The sequence below is a fragment of the Propithecus coquereli genome, unplaced genomic scaffold, assembly GCF_000956105.1.
Source record: "Propithecus coquereli isolate 6110/MARCELLA unplaced genomic scaffold, Pcoq_1.0 Scaffold57, whole genome shotgun sequence".
NCBI classification, from domain to species: Eukaryota; Metazoa; Chordata; class Mammalia; order Primates; family Indriidae; genus Propithecus; species Propithecus coquereli.
In genome coordinates this window covers 711780-731723 of record NW_012151618.1, presented here as the reverse complement: position 1 = coordinate 731723, position 19944 = coordinate 711780, and the positions used below count along the sequence as shown (strand labels likewise).

The 19944-nt window shown below is 39.8% G+C and overlaps 1 protein-coding gene across 2 annotated transcripts in view; it reads right to left on the bottom strand.

The window, feature by feature from the left end:
- Positions 1–8634: 8634 nt before the first annotated feature.
- The window catches only part of TMOD2 (tropomodulin 2 (neuronal)), a 59934-nt gene continuing 48624 nt past the window's right edge, over positions 8635–19944 (bottom strand). For both annotated transcript variants that reach the window (XM_012658042.1, XM_012658043.1), the window contains 3 exons: positions 16619–16762; positions 10904–11048; positions 8635–8958 (listed from right to left, as the gene is read on the bottom strand). In XM_012658042.1, coding sequence (XP_012513496.1) covers positions 8924–8958; positions 10904–11048; positions 16619–16762 — 324 coding nt within the window. In that variant the 3' untranslated portion in view covers positions 8635–8923. The remainder of the gene's footprint in view (positions 8959–10903; positions 11049–16618; positions 16763–19944) is intronic.

The following is a 19944-nucleotide window of genomic DNA, read 5'->3' as shown; positions in this document are numbered from 1 at the left end:
TCCCAAGTAGCTGGGACTACAGGCATGCGCCACCATGCCCGGCTAATTTTTCTATACATATTTTTAGTTGTTCAGCTAATTTCCTTCTATGTTTAATAGAGACGGGGTCTCGCTCTTGCTCAGGCTGGTCTCGAACTCCTGAGCTCAAATGATCCGCCGGTCTTGGCCTCCCAGAGTGCTAGGATTACAGGTGTGAGCTACCGTGCCCGGCCTGGAGAACTTTGTTGGCATTAATATCCACAGATATTTATTTAGGTTAGTAATACCTATATATGCCTTCTATATGCCAGCCACTGTTCTAAATGTTTTTACACATTAATCCTCACAATAATACTACTGTGAAGTAGTACTATCATAGTTTCTATTTTAGAGATGAAGAAACTGAGGCTTGGTAACTTGCATAAATTCACACAACTAATGGAAGTGAGATTTGAACCCGGCAAGTAGACCCCAGAGTGCACACTCATAACCTCTATTCATTACAACCCAATAGACTGAAAAGGAGAATCCTTTAAACAAAATAATTACTATGTTTCCTTGTCCAAGAGAAGGTGTGAAACAGCAAATATAGAAATTAGACATAGGCCCTTTATGCTTCTTAGTTGGATCTCATCATCAGCCTAAACTAGGAAATCCAAGGAAGAGTTGGGACAGTTCAGCAGGAGAGTCAGAAGAGTAGTTTTTCCTGTTTTTCCAGGGTCAAACCTTTACAATTTAACTTTAGCATTTTTAGTGTTCAGTATTACAAATTCCCAGAATAGTTACAACAAGAATAATAACATAAATCCAAACTTAATGTAAAAAAAATTCAAGGTAAAATGGTTAACTGTAAAATGGATAACTTTGGGTTATCTGTATTCCTACTCCCATTTATTCTAACAAATTTTAACTGTTTAGCCAAATGTGTGCATTTTTGTTTTGATAACAAGTTCTCATTTTTCCCTCTTGTGGCTGGCTACTTGTGGCTGTCTATGTCTTTTCATCTTCTTCATAATAAGAGCACTATATAGTTCTATCTGCAAAGGTGTTCATCTAGTAAGAGCACAATGCCAACCATGTGTTTTACAGAGACACGATCTAAAATTTTGCCAGATAAACAGTCTTTACTTTTACTTTGAAAGGAAAGTTTATTAATTCCCAATATTCTTTACATTTTCATTTGGAGATATCATTCCAGACACAAATGGATACATTATATCTTTGAAAGCAGAAAGATATTAATTAATTAAAACAGTTTACATTTACCTTAGCATTGGGTCTGGCTGGCTAATTCCAACAGATCAAAAATTGCACCTATTGGGGCCAACTGGGGTCCTTGATAATTATCAGGGTAAAAGTATTTCACACCTCATACATTTCACTTTATCACACATTTACTTTCTACACAATGTTCAACTTCACATTTAAAAGGCAAATTAGTCTTTAATTCCCTAATGAATATAACAGTCTACCTTTGATTGAAAAGTTTCAAATAAAATATGAAACTATGTTTTTTCCATAACTATTTAGCCAAATAAACGTTACCAATAGAAGCTTAAACAGTTTACAAAAGTATTATTTCCTTTGTTCTGTTCAAAACAATATAGTTACACATAAGGTCACACATTACAGGCATCTGAACTGGCAAAACGTTACAGATTAGTGGCATGCAAGTATTTTACATTTTTAAAGGCAATGAAAAATGCTGCTTACTCATTTTCTTTCAATAGATGAAACAGAATTAAAATAAAGGCTTAATTAAAATAATTATTTCATGTGTATAAGGTTTTATTTTTTGAAACCAAAGAGGCAGAGATAAGAATTTTAGGTCAGGATACCTTCTTTCTTAACTAAAGATTGTCACTGGCAACATCTGGTACTAAAATAAAATTTCCTCAAAAAGTACATTTTCTATCCAATCTCATTTCACCACATGGCCAATTCCTATCTACCCACATTTAGATTATCCACAGGAAGTTTTAAATCCTGGGCCAGCTTCTCTCAATTGCACAATACACTTCTGATTGGCTTCTCTCTGTTACCCAGTCAACACATGGTCAGAAACAAACATACAGAAATCTTAAATAAAAGCCTATGAAAAACATGTATTTACTGTGCTCAGTTTCCTTCTTTGTTTTCCCTCCTCTCTTTCCCTACTGATTCAGAGGAGAAAAATATATTTTAAAATATCCTCTCAGAAAAGGCTACTCATCCACAACTATTCTGAACACAGTAAAAACTGCTGAAGAAGAACAAATAACTGTCTGTGGAATACTCAGATCTCTTCGTCTGGACAGAGCCTGCGGGAGAGAAATGGAGCTACAGGGGAGGTGTCACTTGCAATGTCCAGAGGCAATGGAAATGACTTAGAATCACAGGCTCCTGGAGTTTTGGAGCGGGAAGGGACCTTAGGGAACATCTAAGCCATTCACTTCATTTTACAGATGAAATGAAGACAAGATAGATGAAGAGTTTTGCCCAAAGTCACAGACAGCTGGCATCCAAATCAGTATTGTTTCCCCACAATAGTACATGGTGGCAAAAAAAGCATAACTCTTACGGGGCTAGAGGACAACATTTATTAAGCACCTACTATGTACAAGGCACCTTACTAGGTGGTATTAAAGACACAAAGATTGATGAAACTTGCCTCCAAATGCTTATGAGTCCTGTGAGGCCATATTTCAATACCTTTCATAGCAGAGTTAATACTGACCAGGGCCAAGTTTGCTGGTGATAACAAGGCAGCTGCTGCCCTGGAGAACTGATCTCACAACAGGTGGTACTTTCTCCCCTTCACTGTCAGAGCTAGTGCCTGTTACACAGCTGCTAGGCATGAAAATTCCAGCAGTGATAGGAGGGCAGTAGTGCCTCAGACCCTCCCCTCAATTCTTGTTTTGCTTCCCCTGTGTGTCCAGCCTTAGGCCGTCTGCAAGGATTCTGACCATTTCCCAAGGTACCATCACAGTGACCCAAGAAAATGCCCTACCATACACATCACTGGTATCTAACACCCACCGCCCCCATCAACCACCTCTTCCACCTCTATGGGGAAAGAGAAATAATTCCAGTCCTCTGCATCATACCCAGGCCTCAATTCTCCATACTCGACAAGATGTAGAAGATGTAATTGTTGGTCAGAATAAAAGAGATTTGAGAGGCAGTGAAAATAGTGAATTGTTAATAAAAGTGATCTCCCACTTTTGATAGCACTTTCCAGTTTATATAGTATTTTCACCTAATTATGTGATTATATTCTTACCACAACTCTGTGAGGTAGTTAGTGAAGATATTCCCATTTTATAGCTACAGAACCTTAGGCTTGAGAGACCAAGTGGCTTGCCCAAAGTTACCCAGCTAAGAAAGCATGGAGCCAAGTGTCCAAGTTTCTTGACTCCAAATCCAGTGCTCTTCCCCCTATATAGTCTATAATTGGTAGGCAATTGAATGAATTGCCCAAGATCATATACCTGCTAAGTGTTGGTGATGGGATTAGGATTCAGTCTCCACATCTGTTACTATGGTGCCCTGTCACCATACCAACTGGCTGAGCCAATGTGCTCAGAATAACTACCATGGAAGATATAAGAGAAAAGTCTGGTTAGTTAATTACTCTTTTCTATTTCTATGTTTTCAGCTCTCTCCCTCACCCTCCCCAAAGTCAACAATGTATCCCAACTGGTATAATCTCTGGTACACGTGCTGTTCCTAGAACAGTATCCAGAGTCAGGTTACAAATTTAAAACTTGGAACTCCTCCTCCATCTAGTGATTATTCAATCACTGCTGTTGCAGGCACATGGGAAGGAGGTAAGCTGAGCCGAGCTCAGTTCTGCCATTAAACAAATTTAAACCTTTAATTTCCATCCTCCTTCCCACCTCAGTCAGCCCCTGCACTTTACTAAACTCCTGAACACAAAGTAAAACCCAATCTGATCTAGAATTGGGGAGCAAGAAAACAGTGAATATATCCTTGAGTTTCTGGGCACTTTTCTCTGGCCAGTGTTTCAGGAGGCCTGATTGTGTGATTTGCACACAGTAGGCTCAGCTTGATGCTTCCAAGCACTGCCTCACCTTTCCTTTGTGTGGGTCTCAGTCCTTTGTCTTTGAGGATGGGGGGATTAGAAGGGATATTGGCAGTGGGGAGCAATAAAGGGAGGCAAAGGGAAATTGCTAGTGGAAGGCAGAGCTAGGACATTTCCTCTTATTTCTCTGCTCATTAAAATGAAAACAGCTATTATGGCATCACTAGTGGAAGAAGGGAAGGAAGTTTCAGGATCATGACTTAAAACCTGATTCCAGAAACAGTTCTACCTAATACATACCACAGAACCCAGGGTTCTCAACTTCCCACCCCTTGCCCATTTTTGCTGATGCTATAAATATTTGAACTAAAGATGGACTCTTCTTTGCAAAAAGGCACTCAATCTCCTCTCCAAACCCAGAAATACATACACGATTATATTAGTCCAGAATTCTTATACTTCTTTGTCTCCTTCACAGTGCTTAGGAGAGAACCAAGTGCATCATATCCATGACAAAGGAAATATCTGCAAACGCTTTTGTAAATTCCAAAGGGCTATCTTAAATTTAAAGCATGCCGATGCTTAACGCTGGTTTTAACAGTTTTCAGTTTGAGTATCTGAAATGTTCCTTTGGTAGTTATTCAGAGGACACTGGTTTCCCTAGCGCTGGTGGCCTGTCAGGGGCCATGTTCCATCGGAAGAGAAGCAGCTGTTCTTTGGGGCTGGTGTGCCAGTTTTCTCTTAGGGAAATTGGTTAGAGGAATACAGGCACTGGGATGATATCTGAGTTTTTAAATGGAGATGGGCTTTTATTGTAAGATGAGCTGTGTGCCCCTCCAGGTTAGCAATTCCCTATCTAACCTGGGCCCGCAGCAACTCGGACAAGGGCAAGGGAAGCAGGGCTGGGAGAGAATGCCTCTCTCCAATCAGCTGTCCAGATGTAGACAAATATCTCATTACAGTATTTGTTGATCTTTATGAACAAAATATTTATATACAATGTGCCCTACAAAGATGGAAGGAAGGGGCTTAATCATGTTGATGAGGATACAGTGTTTTATGCTTTAGGCAGATGGACAGATTTGGTGCTGGAACAATTAAATGATTTCTAGGCTTCTAATATTTATTTCCTAAGAGTCATCCTCCACACAGCTATGAAATGTGGTGGTTGGTGACGTAAACTGCAAACTCCAGGGAGTAATTTCATACTTAACCTGGGCCTGCAGCAACTCTAAAAAGGGCAAGGGAAGTGGGGCTGGGGAGAGAACATCTCCCTTCAATCAGTTGTCCAGATGTAGCCAAATATACCTAGTTAGATATTTGACGACACACACACACACACACACACACACACACACACACACACACTTATTTACATTATGCCCTCCAAAGACGAAAGAAAGTACGGGATTTAATTACGCTGATGAGGATGACATTACATACTTTAGGCAGATGGGGAGATGCAGTGCTGGACTAATCATATGATTTCTAGACTTCTAAAATTTATCTCCTAAAAGTCATCTTCCACATATGCTGTGATAGGTGTCGATGATATGAGTTCGCAGGTCCAGGTGAGTGACTATACACTTTGTGTGGACATGCAAAACTCTCAAAGGGGAAGGAAAATGACCCTGAGGAGAGGTTGTCTCCCTTCAACCAATTGTTCAGATATTGCCAAATATCTCAACATAATATCTGGCAAACACATACACATAAAAATATTTTATATACATTATGCCCCATCACAATGGATAGTAAGGGATTCACTCTGCCCATGATCATGAAGGAGCTACCAGTTAAACACTTTGGGCAGACATGAGATGAAGTCCTAAGCTAATTAAATGATGGCTAGGCTCCCCAAAATGTATGTTTATCTTCTAACAGTTATCTTTGACATGTGAATAGTCACAGAAATGTCATCTTTCAAGCTACCTTAAAAACACAGGTAATAATAAAATTGATTAGTAATAAGCATTTGATTTCACAGACTCTATCACACATGATTCGACTGTTTTACAAGCTAAAAACAGTGCCGTGTTCTCGATAATGTCCCATTTTCTTGCTTTAATACTATCCACCACTGCTTATACAGAAGAAACAGTCATGATCAAATTCTGATTTTTTTTTTCTTGCTTTCTGCCAGGGTTTGTCAACAACTGCTTTACCCCTCAGTCCACAGAACTTTGGATCTGCAGGGAACACTGTAAGATTTCTTAGGGGTGAAGGCAAGAAAGAGAGTGAGTGAGAAAAGAAAGGAAAAAGGCTTACACAGAGAGGCAGGTCAGAGAGTTGGCACTTAAATGAGTTTGTAACAAATCCAAAGAGGAGAGAAGACACCTAAGAGAAACGTTCTTTCCTTTGGCAACATGGGTACCAAAACATACATATACAAAAAAAGGATTTTATAATTTTACCCAGTGGTGCTGATGAATCTTTATCAGCCAGCAATCTAGAGGGGAAAAAAGCCCCAATTTCTAACATATTGCTAATTTCTGGAGCATAAATACTCCCACTAGGGCCAATTTCAAGCTACTAACAAGAAGTTAAGGAACATGGAGGTAGGAAGACATGTGCAGTAGCACACTATTAGGTGTGTTTCCACCATACAGACACAATAGATGTAAATAATCTCAACAGCATCGAAGATAGTAAAATGTAGTATTTTTGAGTATAGCATTGATTACTTTGGTCCTTAATATGATTAATTGTAAGTGCGTATCGTTTAAAAAAAATTTTTTTTTAGACAGTTTCTTGCTATATTGCCCAGGCTTGTCTTAAATTCTTAGGCTCAAGGGATCCTCCTGCCTCAGCCTCTTGAGTAGTTGGGACTACAGGTGCACAGGACCTGTGCACATGCCCAGCTCCATTTGATTTTTAATAATGGCTTTGTTGAGCAACCAGTTTGCAAAAATTCTTGAAAATCTAATAATTGGCAAGCCTGTACAAGTCAGCTCCAACACACCACACATAAATGGGTGAGAGGAAAGGAAAAATCAGACTGAAAACTATCAAATTATATTTACTATGCTCTTTAGATAGATAGGGAGATGTAATAATAAACTAACTAAGGATTTTTAGAGTTCTAGCAGTGTCAGAAGGTTCTGCTTATTGTATCCTCAAAACTATAAAAATATTCCCAAGAAAAGGAGATGTTTCAAAGGACTTTAGAGACACAGATGTGGGTACTTATAATAGAGGTAAATGTCCTGTATACATTTTTGGGGAGCCTAGCAATCATTTAATTAGACTGGGGCTCCATCTCCACATCTGCCCAAAGTGTTTAAGTGGTAGCTCCTTTATGATCCTGGGCACAGTGAATCCCTTACTATCCATCGTGATGGGGCATAATTTTATAAGGGCTATCCTAAACAGATTCCACATGCTTTACAAGCTAAATGGAATAATATATTAATTATTTTCCCATTAACTTGTTTTATTGCTACCAAGCAACTCAGGAACACTTAGTTACTAAACAAATTCTGGATTGGGCCCACCTTCTGTCTGGGTCAGCAATCTCCTTAGCCCCAGGTGTCACCAACATAAGGGATGTCTCCAGTATAAGGCTAAGAATTACAGAGAAAAGAAGAAAAAAAAAATGAGTTGTAAGGAAGGGAGGGGAGAAGGAAGGAGAAGAGGGAGAGATGCCTTAGGCAGTGTCAGAATGCCACCAATTACAGCCTTCGGTATTGACAGTTATCAAAGACTGGTGAGCTTGAGGCAAAGGCTGTAGTCACCTGCTTCTTTAGTTTAGCATTGAACTGTTGCACTGCTACATTAAAAGATTAATGCATACTACAATGCAATCATCTCAGCTGTACTTTCACAGGCTTTGTCTTTGAGATGAAAAGCATCTGGATAAGTGATAATTCAAATTTTTTCCTGATGTTTGCACATGTCTGGATGGATCATGCCATGCAGACGAAAATCTGTGTAATTAAACTGAGTGTTCATATTTCATCCTGTGATCTTGTTACATGAAAGATAAAGCAATAAATGCTTCTAAAATTTGCCAAACTAATGCAATCATTTGTATCAACAACCTTGATTAAGGTGCAATTATTATTGTTTTATTAGGAATGTACTCTTACTAAAAATTTAAAAATTTCCTATCAACGTCTGAAGAATTTTAAAACTGCTTTGTGAATACTTATCCATTGGAATCATGTTAAAGCTTCAATCTATGTTGAATAGTCAGTAAAGGTTGATGTGCTCATTTATTTTGCTATCTGTGAGTCTGGATTGAAGCTATATTAGTGGATCAATATTATATGTATTTTATACTTATTTGCTAATGCTGTTTTAAAGTGTCATAATGTTGTCTTGCTTTGTGAAGATGACATTACTGATCTTCAATCAGCGGAGCGTGTGCATTTAGTGATTTTTTTTCTGGAATTAAGGGAGAATTTGTGCTAAGTTGGTCACATTTTCTCACCCAGTGAAAGATTGGCAATATTAACTTCTCGTGTGGTCAGCAGAACACTTCTGACGTATTTAGCCTAACTCAAAGCTATGCATGTAAACAGAGATAGGCCTCTATCTTAATCACAGTTACAAACACATATTATTATATACTAAATTCCTTTCAGTAATTAAAAAACATGTTCATGTAAGAAAGCAAGAAAACCCAATATGAAAGTGTTTAAAATCATTTTCGATTGTTGTCACTCTCTAAGATCCGCATCAGTCTGTATGTCAAGTTGCCAGAGGTGCCCATGAGCAAATAAAACAATTGTATATATTAAAAAATCCAAGATAAATAAGTAGTGCTAAAAAAGAATAACAATTAAATTATTAGTTGTGTGGTGAACGGAAATGAACAACCTTTGATAATATGGTCCCCATGGGGAAGGAGAGGAGTTTTTGTTTGCTCATTTTTAAATGGCCGCAACGTGGTGAAACTTCGTTTCCTCTTGTGGAAGTTTACCTTCGGTCTCCTTCAACTCTCTTCTTACGAACTAGGTAAGAAAGAAGGGAAAGTTTAAAAAGATAAATTGAAGGAATATTCCTTAAATTCTACATAGATGACAGTAATCACACAAAATAGCAATCTCACACACTTGAGGATACAGTTAGCTTAAATTCCAGTACTCAATCATGACAATAAACAGAAATGATAAAATCCAGTGTCTGGTGGAGTTTACAATTCAATATAGATATGTCTGGTAGTTAGGTACTCGCATGTTAGAACTTTCCCATTTCTATAGAGTAGAAAGCCCAGAACAGACCCAAGAAACAGCACACTCCTAAATATTTTCATGGTCATTTAACCATAGCACATCACCTTTGCAGCTTCTGTGCAACTCAATCCCCAACTGGCTTTAACTAACTCCTCAGGTTAACACAATCATAACTATGAATTCTGATTATGGGTTGAAAACCAGGAGGAGCTGCGAATAGAAGTTCAAAGTTTCTAAATAAAAGACTCCTAAGTATCAACTTTCAAGGAAGGTGTGATTCAGATAGCAAACAAATTCAGAGATAAGTTTCCCTTAAACTGGTACTTAGCATCAAAGACATTGCCCAGACTGCCTGTTTCCCAGATTGTGCAATCTTCCTCTTCCCGCTTTCACCTCCCAAACGCAGGCTCTTCTGGTCGCTAGGAAGAGAGCTATTTAAACCTTCCTGGACTTGGCAAAACAGTGCCCTGGCTGTGGTCTTGCCCTAACTTTCCACTTTAAAAAGCCCAACCTGCTCCTGCCTAGGATGCAGAAATTAGACAAAAGCTGTCACTACAGCTGCCACTTCTAGGGCTCAGGATCACCTCTCCATTTCCTTCCGACCTCCTGTTTGGTCTGTTTTTCTTTGGTCTCTATGTTGTTCAGTCATGGACCCAGTGTGCTTTTCCCAGGCGCCTTCTGACTGCTGCTTCCACCCTGCCGCAGGGCCTCACCCTGGGCTGCCCCTTGGCCTCACGCTGTGCACCCCACAGGTAAGCAACGCATATGCCCAGCCAGCCTCTTGATGCCACACACTGCACCTTGGCTGGGCCTCAGCATCTTGACTAAGCATGCTGGGCAGGGAATTGGACATTAACCTTTATTTGCTTCTTCTAGTTCTAACCCTTAGCTTCTTCCTTGTCCACTATCTGAATCCTCCTCATGGCCAGCACTGTACTTGGTGGAACACCCTGCTCAGTTCCCCTGTCCAAGGTCTGGCATTCTGTTCCTGAACCTCAAACTGGAGCTGAAACCTCCTTTTGCCTAACTGATTGCTTGCCAGATGGACTGTCGGCTCCTAAATGTCCTTTTGCCATGCTGCTCCAGGTGGCTGGGATTTCCCCAGACCAAGCTTTCCCAATCTGTTCCATCTTTCTGTGCCATGATTGACCAGGACATGCCCCACCTCATCCTAACAGAAGAAATGCCAGGGGTCCTCTGCAAAACATGGCAACAGGAAAAATTAAAGAGGGCTAACTGAAAAATCTACTTCTAAGTTTATCCTTCATAACGCAGCTCCGTTAGTCTATTTCACATGTAAAGTACCAAACTATCAGACATACCCATATTTACATCTAAGTACCAAAGCAGTCAGAAGTCAAACCAAAGTAAACTGGGAATTTCCATGTCCCTGTGTCCATTTTCTGGTGCAGATAACAGAGGGTGATTATATGTAAGAAGTAAGTAAAGGAAAAGCAAATATACAAAAGCAATCAAGCAAAAATCAAAGGCTGTCCAGAAAAAAGAACAAACAGTTCTTTTTGAGAAAATGTTATGATAAAACTTAAACACTGTGAGAACCATGAGAACTGCTATGACCATATGATAATGTGCCTTTCATGAAGGACTACGTGACACCAAAGGCCAATGGAATGTTATCTGTGCGATATTGTATCTCAAGTGGAGAAGAGAAAGCTCATCATGCTCTTCTAACTGTTAACAGTGTATATTATGGCTGCATTACCCAGGTCATTGTTCTTTGTGATGGCAGCTGCCACCCTTGTTCGTGGCCCTTGCTTGGTAAACTGATATCCAAACTTGAGGATCCTTGAATTCTCCTCCAGCATCTGGGCAATCTCCATCTCTACAGCTGTTCCCAACTGCTGCCTCTGGTTGCCGGTGCAGACACACACACAGGACGACCAAAGAGGAAGAGGAACAGTTACTTGCACGGGAAAGATACATGACTACTTCTTGGAAAAAAAGGCCAAGAGGCAAAAGTTTCAAATTAAAAGGGTCAGTGTTACTTCTGATGTTTTCTCCCATACAGTCATTTGAGTCCTGCTCCTTGTCTAGAAGCAAAATCCAACCGTCAGCTGAACCTGCTAGTGTTCTACGCTGAAAAAGCTAAGCAAGTCATTTATGAAGGAAAGGATAATTCCAGAGGTAAAAGTAAAGCAAAACTGATATTTGGTGTTTCCGATTCACCCATATCTGTGGTTAAAAACAAAAGGTATTTTTAGTAAGACTCTCTTATAGCAGCCAACCCAATTACTAAATTATTAATTCTAGGATCCATATCCAAAAATAATTAAAGATCATCAATCCATGGGCCATTCTCTCAGCAGTAAATCTCCTTAGGAGACCCCAAACGGGCTTTCTTGTGGTTTGAACCCTGCCCATGGTCAGATGAATTATCAAACACTGAAGGGGGTTATTGGGCTACAGAAAAATCCCCATCTTGTTTGTGTTGGTTTGTTTAAATGGAGACATAGAGTAACAAAAAAATAAAAGGTGGAATTTGTTGTTGTTTTTTTAAATGGGGGCATGTAAGTATAGGAATTTAAAATTAAATTTAAGGAACATAGTATATTTTGTCACAATATAGTCATTACTTTTTAAAACAATAACAAGTACAGGCTTGTTTAGAAAAAGCAAGTAAAAAAGTATATAAAATATAAAAGTCACCTTCCTCCAACATTCCCATTCCTCTTACAGAAAGCCAGTTTGGCACGTAGTGTGGAGCCTTCTAAGCATTTTCCATGCATTTATACATCTACACGGTCACAGGTACATCTATGCTTTTTTCATATAAATGGATTTTACTAGTGTTTTGAAACACGTTTCTATTTTTTATTTGACATTAGGATATCTTTTCATGTTGGTAAATATACATTTACCTCATCCTTACAAAGAGCTGCATGGCATTCCATTGTGAAGGATCATAATTTATTTAGCCAGGCCCTAGTGACTTACTGTTACATCGCTTTTCATTTCCACTATTCCAAACAATGTTGCAGTGAACTTCCCTTGCACACACAGTACATCCTGGGGCATTTCTGCAAGTGTGCCTGTAGGGCAAACTATAGCAGGGTCAAAGGGTAAGCATGCTTCAAGTTTTGATATATTACTGACTTACCCTCAAAGGTTATGACATTTTTACACCTGCTAACTGTGTATGAGTGTCAATCCCTTGGGTGAAAATTTATGTTTCACTTGTATTTATATAATTGCTTTAATTTACACTTCTCAAATTATGAATAAGAAAAATTAATTTTCTTATGTATTTATATTTCTTTTTTTTTTTTTAAACTACCAATCCATGCCATTTGCCCATTTTTCTACCAGCTTACAGTTCCTGGGTTTTTTTTTTTTTTGATTGATTTGAAGTTTCTTATATATTAGGAAATTAGACCTTTGTCAAATGTTCTGAAAATATTTTGCTTAATTTGTCTTTTGACTTTCTTTTTGATTACTGTAAGGATTTTTTTCCATTTTCATGTAGTCAAATTTATTAATCTCCTACATTGTATGTCATGTTTAGGAAGCCTCTCCTCCTGATTTCTTTCATTTGTTTTACGATTTCATATATTTTAATATTTAAATCTTTATTTCATCTGGAATGCATTTTTGCATCAGAATGAGGATAGATACCCAATTTAATTTTGTTCCAAAATGCTAGCAAATTGTCCTACTAACTTTTATTTCACTCTTTCCTGATTTGAAACACTGACACATCATTGCAAAATTCTCGGGTATACTCAGGTTTGTTTCTGGAATCTACTCTTGTTCTGCCAGTCTATTTTGGTGCCAGTATCATGCAATTTTGATTATTGTGTAATATATTAAAAATATATACCTTTTAAATTTGGAAAACTTAAGTATGGAATGGATGAAGGAGAAAAGTTTATATAGCAACCTTTGTGTCCCAGGTAAGTTTTAAGGCTTAACTCTTTGCCCCTCTCTTTCTTGTCATCCAGCAACCTGTTAAACAAGTTTCTCCCCAAGAACTTAACACAATGTGATATTTCCAGTTAGACAGTAACAATAATGGGCATTCACATTGTGGAGATTAGTGCTCTAAGCAATGTGGGTCTATGGGAGGGAGTGGCAGCTAAAAGAAAGAGGTGCTGACCTCAAAGTTTCATGAGCAACTTTAGCAAAGGACACAAACTTTAGAACAGTGGGACTGTATCAAGGAAGGAGACCTGAGCTAGAGTTGGGGCTGCCACAGCTATGGCTTGTGCCCCTAGAGTGGGCCAAAGTGGTACATTTGAGTACTGGACTTGGGTAACCTGCAATGAATGTTAATGCAATGGTCAAAAGTTACCCCAACACCTATATTCCCAAGTGTCTGAGTCCCTTCTCTCCAAGTAGCTTGCTATTTTCTCAATAGTTTAAATTTTTGTCAACACCCTTAGTGTTACTTTGTTTTGCAACAAAAGGCAAATCCATACTTATTCCACCTTGATTTGGATGTTCTATTTATACAGATGTCAACTGTAATTTCTTTAGGGGTTTTCTCTATTTTGTACTGAATCTTTGATGACATTTTGGCAAAGTAGTAAAATAGAAAACACCACTTTCCCTTTTACAATATTAATTGCATAATTATAATTCATATAATCTGGTATAGAAAAATAGGAAATACGAATAATAGAATAGCAGCTTTTATTTTTTGGGGGGGAATAGGAGTATGCTAATAGTTATATAAAGGATTTAGAAGCTGAAGACAATTAAATTGGGAGGTCATATAAAAGAAGGGGAGGAAGTATTGTAACATAGGGCATGTTTCTTTCTCAGCCTAGGTCTTTTTTTTTAATGATCTCTCATATTTCCACTTACTGGGTCTTTTCTTTTTTTTATTTGAGGACTTTTGTATTACAGAAACCAAGGACAACAAATAGCATCAAAATTTCTTACGATTTGCATATATCTTCTTTTTATATTTTAAGTCACTGAATACAAAAAAAAAGGATAAACATTTAAGCATATGTGTCTTCAAATCATCTTCTGTTTTTTTCTAAGTGACCTCTTTTATCGACTCAAATTTATTTAGCAGTTACCCATCTGTTTCTTTAATATGCATCGCTGATTGTTCTTCTCAGTGGGAGCACCTGATTAAATCATAACATATTGACCTGGAACCCATCCACAGCAGCCCGCCCCATGTGCATTCTCCCCGCCTTCACTTGGGTGCACCTGCCTGCTGCAATGCTCCCGAATTGGTCTCAGCTCCCGGGCCTGCCTGAGGAAACTGTCTTAGAGATGATCTCATTCCAAACCCTTGACTAGACAGATGAGAAAATTGAGGTTACTTCTAAACAGTCTCTGAGTCAATGAACAAAATTTGGATGTAAGACAAGTTTGGACTCTGAATTTCCTCATTCTTCGAGGGAAGCAAATAATTTTTTCCAGTTCCTGTAGAAAATCTTAATCCTTCTTGTCACACACAAGTGAGAGAAGCCATTTCAGAAGCATAATGGAGGACTAAAGTTGAAAAATTACACAAATCTGTATTCCCAAGTGGCTGAGGAGAGGTATGATGAGGTTGATTTAGAGGGGATGTAGGAGAGCAAGTTCTTTGTATTTCAGGGTCTTCTTCATATGCATTATAAAAAGCTGCTCTATTCTAAATTTTTGGGATTCCAGCTCGTTCACTAGGTGTAGGGTTGCTAGATTTAGCAAATAAAAATACAGAACACTCACTTAAGTTTGACTTTCAGATAAATAACGAATAATTTTGTAGTATAGTATAAGGATTCCCAAATATTTCATGACACATACTAAAAATTACATTTTATCTGAAAGTCCAATTTAACTGTATTTTATGCAGTAACCTTAGCTAGGTGGTATCTTCTAAGGAACTAGAAACAGAATATCTGTGACATTATTTCAGATATGGGATTTCACAATGGCCTAAACCAATATAAAAAGTTGAATATACTTCAGAACAAGGTATCCACTTCTGTCTTAGATCCATTGGAAATATTTACTAAGAGTCCTCTTAACTTCTTTCTGATACTAGTCTATTCAACAAATATCCCTGAGCTATCACTTCTTTTCACTCTCTCCCTATTTCTCTCTAGCTTGTTTCCCTACCCCTCTACTCCCTGAGGCCACTTTCTTAATTTACTAGCAGCTGGACATACACCAGGACACACAGCGTAGAGCTTCCCCTGAGCGTGTGGGGCCACGTGTGGACCATCCCCTGGGGTGTGCCCTCCACACCTCTGCATTTGGGAAAGCTGCTTTGGTGGTGCATCCCTTCTGGCAGGGTGAGATGAAGAAGCTGCTGTCTCCTTGGGGGGTTTCCCTGCTCCTCTGGCAACAAGTCTCAGGAGGTCAAGGCCAGAGCACCTGCACTGAAACAGCCTGCTTGTCCTGGTTAGCAACGATGGAGAGCAGGGCCTCCATGAAACTGGTGGGGGTCTCTGGATTCAGGCAATAGTCCTGGGTGGCACTCTGGGGCTTTATCAGATCTTGGAACCTCTGGAGCAGGGAATTTCTCAGACGTGGCCCCCAGACATCTGAAGGGTGTTCTGAGCACCCTTCCCCTTTCCCCACTGTCCCTCCCACCTCCCAAAGGGTAATGCTCACATCACAAGTCTCTTTGCTCTCTCTTCTTCCTGGTCCCTGCCAGAGCCTTTTCTTTTCCAGATACAGTGTCTGACCCCTCAGATTCACTGGAACCCCATCATAGACACTTTCCTGTAGGCAAAGGAGCCCACACAGCATCATGGCTGATAGCTGAGAGTTGTGGGCAGGAGCCAGCTGAAGCCAGCAGAACAACTCCGAAGGCACTGCAGGCTGATGCTGGGAAAAAGAGGTCTCCAAGGTACAGGAAGTGGCAGCTATAGGGAAATGCAGCTCGCTTTGGCTGTAGGTGGGAATCTGAGAAATGCTGTGGCAGAATTGAGATCTTGATCATACTATGGGTGTGGCCTGCTACTCTGGCCCAGACCATCTTCTGGAACTCGGATTCCTTTAAACAAGCTCTCTGTGGCCAGCACCAGACTACAGGAGCCTGTGCCTGCTCTTTTGGCTCTGGCAGCCTCCAGCTAAGGACAAGAAATCTGAGTCTCTGGCTGTGGCCACCTTGCATTCTCCTTCTAGCCATTGTCCCAGTGAGTGCCAAAAGCAAGGCTAGATCGGGACTGGGCTGAGAGTCAAGCTAAAAGGCAATGATGATGGCTGAACAAAGCAGGTGTTAACACCTCTGATGCCTGCCTAGCCTAGGGCTGAGGGGATCACTGGCTCTTTATTTCTCAGGCTGCCCAGTGTGCATCGTTTAGTTAGTAACATGCACACTCCCCATGTGACGGAAACTGTTACAACTTACAGGAAAGCCAGAACACCAAACCAAGTCACACGCAGAACTCTGTCTTTTAACTCACTCCTGGTGGCACTGCCCCCTCACTGTGTACCCTGTGAGCTAGCTCTGCCTGCCCTTCCTTACCTGGTTGTCGATCTTGATCTCTGTCAAGGTGTCATTTTCTTTCAGTGCCTCTACCAGGGCCAGGATCCCAGTTCCGGTGATAAAATTGGATTCTATGTTTAGACTTTTCAAGGTCTTATTTACTTTCAGCATAGCTGCAAAAGCCTTATTATACAAAAAGAAATAACCATTAGGGTTTCTAAAGATTAATTTACTAAACTCCTCACCTCCAAATTAAATACGGATATTTTTTACAGCACTTAAAGGAAACCTTAGTCAAATCATACTTTCACCTCTAAGTAACAAAGATGATAATTTAAAACTGCAGTAAAAGTAGTTTAGTCCAGTAATCCACATTTAAAAATTTCACATACTTGCAAAAGATTTTGTTAAAAAAGATACTGACATATGATTACCAACTGTTTTTTGTTAAGAATATTAAAAAAAAACCCACTACCATCTGTTATTGTTGATTTTTTTGAGAAAAGACATTTTAACATTAGGAAAAAAGTAGAAAGGACATCATGTCAGAATTACCTTATTTTTTCCCTTTTATCATATATGAATGGATAAAAAAAAAACTTTACCACTGACTAGCACTTGGGCACTACTGATGTAGTTATATTATTTCAGAGCCTCTATAAATCAGAATTCCTTAAAATAACTTTTGTAACAAAATCACCACTGAGAGTGGCAAACCCACTGGAGACTCCAGTTTGAGACAGTGGACTGCACACGTTACACCTGCCTGCTTCTCTTCTCCCCCAGAGTTTCCCATCACCATGAAGAAAATATATACTTTTTAAGAGCCTAGAACTCTCACAGTGCAAGAAAAGAAAACAAAATGCCATTATCTTGAGGAATTGCTGAAATATAGAAAATAGAAAGACTGGTGGAAAAATTAGCACAAAGAAGTTGCTGGAGATGCCAGAGGTAGGTCCTGTTTGGGGCATTTCATTGAAGAGATGAAACAGCTAGAGTAGGTGGAGGGCACACCACCCCTCCCAGCACCTTCCCGGAAAAAGAGAAGCTGCCAGCATGAGTATCTATGAAAAGTCTCCTAGGAAGAGTCCAGTGAGGGTGCTGTGGCCCGAGAGAGAAGCCGTGAGGAAACCGGGACACCTCTAGACCGTGCACCACGTACAGTGTGGGAGAATGAGGGGAAGGCAGTTCTGCCAGGAATGAAGTACAGTAGTCCCCTGATTCGAAATTTCAGTTACCTGCAGTCACCTGCAGTTGGAAAATATGAAATGGAAAATTCCATTCCAAAAATAAACAATTCATAAGTTTTAAATGACACTCCATTCTGAGTAGCATAATGAAATCTCACACCCTCCTGTACCCTCCGCCTGGGATGTGAATCATCCCTTTGTCCAGCGTGTCCACGCCACATTCATTCTTTGCCTGTTAAGTCACCAGCATCATCTGCTCCTGACATCCAACCACCAACATCGTCATGGCTCAATGATCCAGAATCACCTGAAGCAGATGATCCTCCTTCTGCCGTATATTCAGAAGGTCAAAAGTAGCCCATCACGATGTCCACGTCATTCAGCTCACTCCATCGCATCATGTGGGCATTTTATCATCTCACATCATCACAAGAAGGGTGTGTACCAATTCACAATTGCAAAGATGTGGAAGCAACCCAAGTGTCCATCAATACATGAGTGGATTAATAAAATGTGGTATATGTATACCATGGAATACTATTCAGCTTTAAGAAACAATGGTGATATAGCACCTCTTGTATTCTCCTGGAAAGCGCTGGAACACATTCTACTAGGCGAGGTATCCCAAGAATGGAAAGACAAGCACCACATGTACTCACCATCAAATTGGTATTAGCTGATCAACATTTAAGTGCACATATAAGAATAACATCTATTGGATGTTGGGCAGGGGGGAGGGGAGAGAAGGGAGGGGGAGGAGGGAGGAGGGGACGGGTATTTGCATACACAAAGAGTGCAATGTGCACCACCTGAAGGATGGACATATTTGAAACTCAGATTTGGGGTGGGGGGGCAAGGGCAACATACGTAACCTAAACATCTGTACCCCCATTATATGCTGAAATAAAAAAAAAAAGAAGGGTGTGTACAGTACAATAAGATATTTTGAGAGAAAGAGAAACCATCTTCACGTAACTTTTATTATAGTATATTGTTATAATTGTTCTATTTTCTTATTAGGTATTGGTAATCTCTTACTGTTGACTAATTTATAAATTAAACTTTATCATACAGGTAAGTAGGTGTAAGAAAAAAACATAGTATGTTTAGGGTTCAGTACTATCCACAGTTTCAGACATCTTCTGGGGGTCTTGGAACGCATCCCCCATGGGTAAGGGAGGACTACTGCATACTGAAATGTACCCTGCCCCAAGCGAAGCCTTCCTAACTGTAGTAACTTCAGGGGACTCCAGGCTGCCTGCCAGCTCCTTACACACAGACAGAGAAGGCCATGGGTCAATTCACCGGCCTGCTGAAAAAAGCACTCATTTATTCATTCAAAAAAGACTATTTGTCAGGCTTCTACTGTGCTCCAGCAGCAGAAAAAACAAAAATCCCTGTCCTCAGGGAGCTTAATATTTGAGCAGGAGGGCAGAGTCAGTAAATTAATAAATAAAATACATAGTTTATCAGATGATGACAAGTGAAGAAAAATAAAGGGGCCTCCTTTTTTAAGGGAGAGGTCCATTGGTGAAACAGATCTACACCAACTGCAGAAGAAATTATTCTAGTTTATACAAACCAAGCTCATTCTCCATTCAAAAATATGAACAGTCAACCAATGGTTGCGAGACATATTAGGAAAATCGACATTACAAAAGAGAAAAGTCAGGTTGACCAAACAGAACAATATCATAGAGGAACAGAAATAAATGTAAAAATTCTAATTATGTATTATTCTCCACACCTCCCTTAAGAAAAAGAAAAGGCGGGGTGGGGTTGCGGGGGGAGGAGAGAGAGAAAGAAAGGGATATTACATCCATAAAATAAATACTGGCTATTATGTTTTTAAAAAGAGGAATAAGAAAGCATTTCGAAAATTTGAAATAAAAGCAAGTAACAGGGCAGGGCTCAGTGGCTCACGCCTGTAATCCTAGCACTCTGGGAGGCTGAGTTGGGAGGATTACTTGAGGCCAGGAGTTCAATACCAGCCTGACCAAGAGCCAGATCCTGTCTCTACCAAAAACAGAAAAAATTAGCCAGGCGTGGTGGTGCACGCCTGTAGTCCCAGCTACCAGGGAGGCTCAGGCAGGAGGATCACTTGAGCCCAGAAGTTTGAGGTTGCTGTGAGGTAGGCTGACACCCTGCACTCCAGCCTGGATGACAGAGTAAGAC